The sequence below is a fragment of the Anoplophora glabripennis genome, unplaced genomic scaffold, assembly GCF_000390285.2.
Source record: "Anoplophora glabripennis isolate ALB-LARVAE unplaced genomic scaffold, Agla_2.0 scaffold734, whole genome shotgun sequence".
NCBI lineage: Eukaryota > Metazoa > Arthropoda > Insecta > Coleoptera > Cerambycidae > Anoplophora > Anoplophora glabripennis.
This window is the reverse complement of record NW_019416909.1, coordinates 2,874-6,458: the sequence shown is the minus strand read 5'-3', so window position 1 is coordinate 6,458 and position 3,585 is coordinate 2,874. Positions and strand designations below refer to the sequence as shown.

The 3,585-nt window shown below is 47.9% G+C and overlaps 2 protein-coding genes across 2 annotated transcripts; both read left to right on the top strand.

The window, feature by feature from the left end:
- Positions 1-1,880: 1,880 nt before the first annotated feature.
- LOC108916426 (probable DNA polymerase) lies at positions 1,881-2,219 on the top strand. Its single transcript, XM_018722676.1, has one exon. The coding sequence runs from the start codon at positions 1,881-1,883 to the stop codon at positions 2,217-2,219; it is 339 nt and encodes a 112-aa protein (XP_018578192.1).
- A 30-nt stretch (positions 2,220-2,249) lies between these two features.
- On the top strand, positions 2,250-3,158 carry LOC108916427. The gene has a single exon (XM_018722677.1). It carries the CDS (start codon positions 2,250-2,252, stop codon positions 3,156-3,158), a length of 909 nt encoding a protein of 302 aa, XP_018578193.1.
- The last annotated feature ends 427 nt before the right edge of the window (positions 3,159-3,585 follow it).

Here is a 3,585-nt window from a genome sequence, read left to right as displayed (position 1 = left end):
TAAAAAAGGTGTTAAAACTTCTTCAATAAAGGTTAGTTTTTTAAAATATATCGTGTCGCATATCAAATTAAACGTCTTGATTAATGCACTAATATAGTGGGTCTCATCAATTTTTTTTCTTTTGTTCGGGTCGATGATATGCTTGCCCAGTAGGTAGAAAGCGCTCACTATCTTTTCATTTTACTCACATTCGAAATTTTTCTCGAATACTTTTTGTGTGAATCACGCCCTATTTTTTTTTAATCAAACACATCTTAATCACGCGACCTCTTTTCAGGCGTTAAAATTATATCTCGCCGACACTAGTTACCTGAAAGGTAATAACCAAGCGCCTCCTACGACCTTCTAGTCAGTTTATCTTCAATCTTTGAAGTGTTAAGATCACAGTTAGTTTTCTTCTCGCGCTCGACGCTATTCAATCAACTTTCAAATTACCTTCGTCAGGAAGCGTTTTATCAGATTTGGTATCTTTCAGAAATCCTACTATCACCACTGCAAGATGTCTAAATTTTTCATCGTCAAAGATATCGTGAAAAAATTCGTCGTTTCAATCTACAAGGACCAGTCTTGGAATTTTAAATTAGGCCGGTACCCGTCGGCGAAGAGCCTGTTGGATGGGTCAAGGAAGCCGTCAACCAAATAATTCAACGGGGAACCGAACACCTTAGTCCTGAAGATCAAGTAGCGTTTTCCTTTTGCTCCAGGGATTTCGCCAGAGGTGATGGCTGGGTCCGCTTCAAACCCGCTAAAGAAGTTACCTACGACGACGTATGGGACGTCATCTCCGCCGTATACCAGTCCAACTCCTCGGGACTAAACACCGAGACGTTCTGTCTGGGCGTGACTTCTGTGCGTATGCCCACAGGGAAAGGACGTGGTGAAAAGTACATCGCCTTCGACGAGGAGTGTGCCAAGCGGCGTGGTATTGTTACCATAAACAATACAGACAATATGTGTTTGCCGTGCGCTCTCGTCGTAGCAAAAGCCTACGCGGACAAAGACAAGGACCAAACCAAGGTGCGTCGTGATATCGGAAAGATCCAGACGCAAAGGGCTCAACACCTGATGCGGGTGGCAGGGGTTATCATACCTGAAGAGGGCGCAGGTATCCTTGAGCTGAAGGAGTTCCAGCGGTATCTCTCCGACTACTGCATCGTCGTGTACCAGTACGGTAGCAAGGGACGTGACGTGATATCTAAGGGCTCCACAGAGGGTCCCTCGTTAAATTTAATGTATCACGAGGGGCACTATAATATTATCACTTCGCTGACGGCTGCCTTCTGCTGTGATTATTATTGTGAGAGGTGCCAGGTCCCATATAATACTAAAAACAAACACAGATGTGGTGGTATCTGTCCGTCATGTCAACAGTCGCTCGCATGCCCCGAAGACATCGCTGTCACCTGTTCCGATTGTCAGCGCGGCTTCAGGGGGCAGCAATGCTACGACAATCATAGGAGCCAGGGATCAATGGGAAAGAGCTCGGTTTGCGAGCAGATTCGCCGTTGCCCCGACGTCTTAAGGTGGTAAAAAATGGCAGAACTCATGTCTGCGGGGAGATATATTGCAAGATACGCAACGCCCACGTGCCCGCAGACCACCTGTGTTACATACAGCCCAACACAAGGAAGCCGAAGACAGCCGACCTTCTCTTTGTCTTCTACAACTTGGAGACGCGACAAGAGAAGGCGCAAGAAGATGGTTCCTTCCTGCACGAACCAAATCTCTGCGTCTTTAAGCAATGCTGCAACATATGCCTCAACACGCCGCAGAAAATCTGTAGTAAATGTGGGGTTAGACTGCAGATTTTAAGGTTCAACGACCCCATTTCACCGTTCCTCCACCACCTCATGACCATGAGGAAATAATTCAAGCAGGTGATGGTCGTCGCACACAACGGGCAGGTCTTCGACCACCAGTTCTGCTTAAACTACATCCTGACGCAAACGGACCTCACCCCCGAACTCATCATGCGAGGGACGAAAATAATTTCCATGGTTATGGATAATGTAAAGTTCCTAGACAGCCTAAATTATTTCCCCATGGCTCTATCTAAGCTGCCCAAGGCTTTCGGCTTGGGCGATAATTTCAAGAAAGGCTATTTCCCCCATCTTTTCAACATCGCAACCAACCAAAATTATGTAGACCCCCTACCCGCCGCCGAATACTATGACCCCGATAATATGAAACCGGAAGAGCGCTCCAAGTTCCTCGAGTAGTACGAGTGCCACAAGGACGACGAGTTTAACATGCAGAGGGACCTCGTCGAATATTGCATTTCGGACGTGGAGATCCTGACGGCCGCATGTCTCAAGTTCCGACAGCAGCTGATGGAAATGGGAAACATCTGCCCGTACACGGAAGCTTGTACCATAGCCTCTGCGTGCAATAAGGTGTACAGGCGCAACTTCCTCAAGCCAAACACCATCAGCATCATCCCCAAAGGCGGCTACAGATGGCGCGACAACCAAAGCAAGATAGCCATCCAATGGTTGGTATGGGAGGAACACACCAGGGGCCTCAACATTTCTCATGCTGCCAAAGACAAAGAAGCACGAGTCGCAGGGGTCAAAGTTGATGGCTACAACCCTGAAACCAAACAGGTGTTTGAGTTTCACGGGTGTTACTTCCATGGTTGCCCCAACTGCTTTAAATATAATAGAGACAAGTCCCTACACGAAAACCCCTCCCAGACATTAAGCACCCGACACGAAGCCACCCTTGCAAAGATACAAAGACTTCGAGACCTTGGTTACGAGGTCGTTGAGATGTGGGAGTGTACGTTTAGAAGATTAATGGCGCAAGACAGGCAAATCGAAGACTACACTACCAATCACCCCTTAGTTACGCTGACACCGCTAAACCCCAGAGACGCATTTTACGGAGGACGTACAGGTAATACTTTCGAGTATTACAAGTGCGGCCCAGGGGAGAAAATCAAATACGTCGACGTCTGCTCCCTTTACCCCTGGGTCTGCAAATACGGCAAGTTCCCCGTAGGACACCCCAAGGTGTATGTGGGTGAGGAATGCCCTACAGATCTTCGCAATGTAAACGGGGTTGTTAAATGCAAGATCCTCCCGCCCCAGAATCTCTACCACCCTCTGCTCCCAGCCAAGATGAGCTTGTTCTCTGTAGCGCCTACGGAGAACACATGAATAAGGGCAAGTGCCATAGTGACGAAGAGCGAGCTCTCACATGTGTATGGGTGGTAGATGAAGTTCGAAAGGCCGTTGAAAAAGGGTATCGTCTGCTGGAGATCTACGAGATCTGGAGCTACGACGTTCAGCAGTACGATAAGACCAAAAATGTATCTGGTTTATTCACGGGGATGATGAACAAGTTTATCTCCGTGAAACAGCAGGCGTCCGGGTGGCCGGCGCACTGCTCTAGTCAGGCATACAGGGAGCGTTATATTGAGCAGTTTCTCGAAAGGGAAGACGTCGAGCTGGAGTTTGCAGAGATCGTGGAGAACCCAGGGCTACGGTCTCTCGCAAAACTCATCTTAAACAGCTTCTGGGGGAAACTTGGACAGAGAGAGAATCATCCCAAAACATCCTTCGTGAGAAACTCCGCGGAATTCTT

Coding starts and splice junctions, on each gene's coding strand:
- LOC108916426 (XM_018722676.1), top strand. CDS start 1,881: ATGGTCGTCGCACACAACGGGCAGGTCTTCGACCACCAGTTCTGCTTA.
- LOC108916427 (XM_018722677.1), top strand. CDS start 2,250: ATGCAGAGGGACCTCGTCGAATATTGCATTTCGGACGTGGAGATCCTG.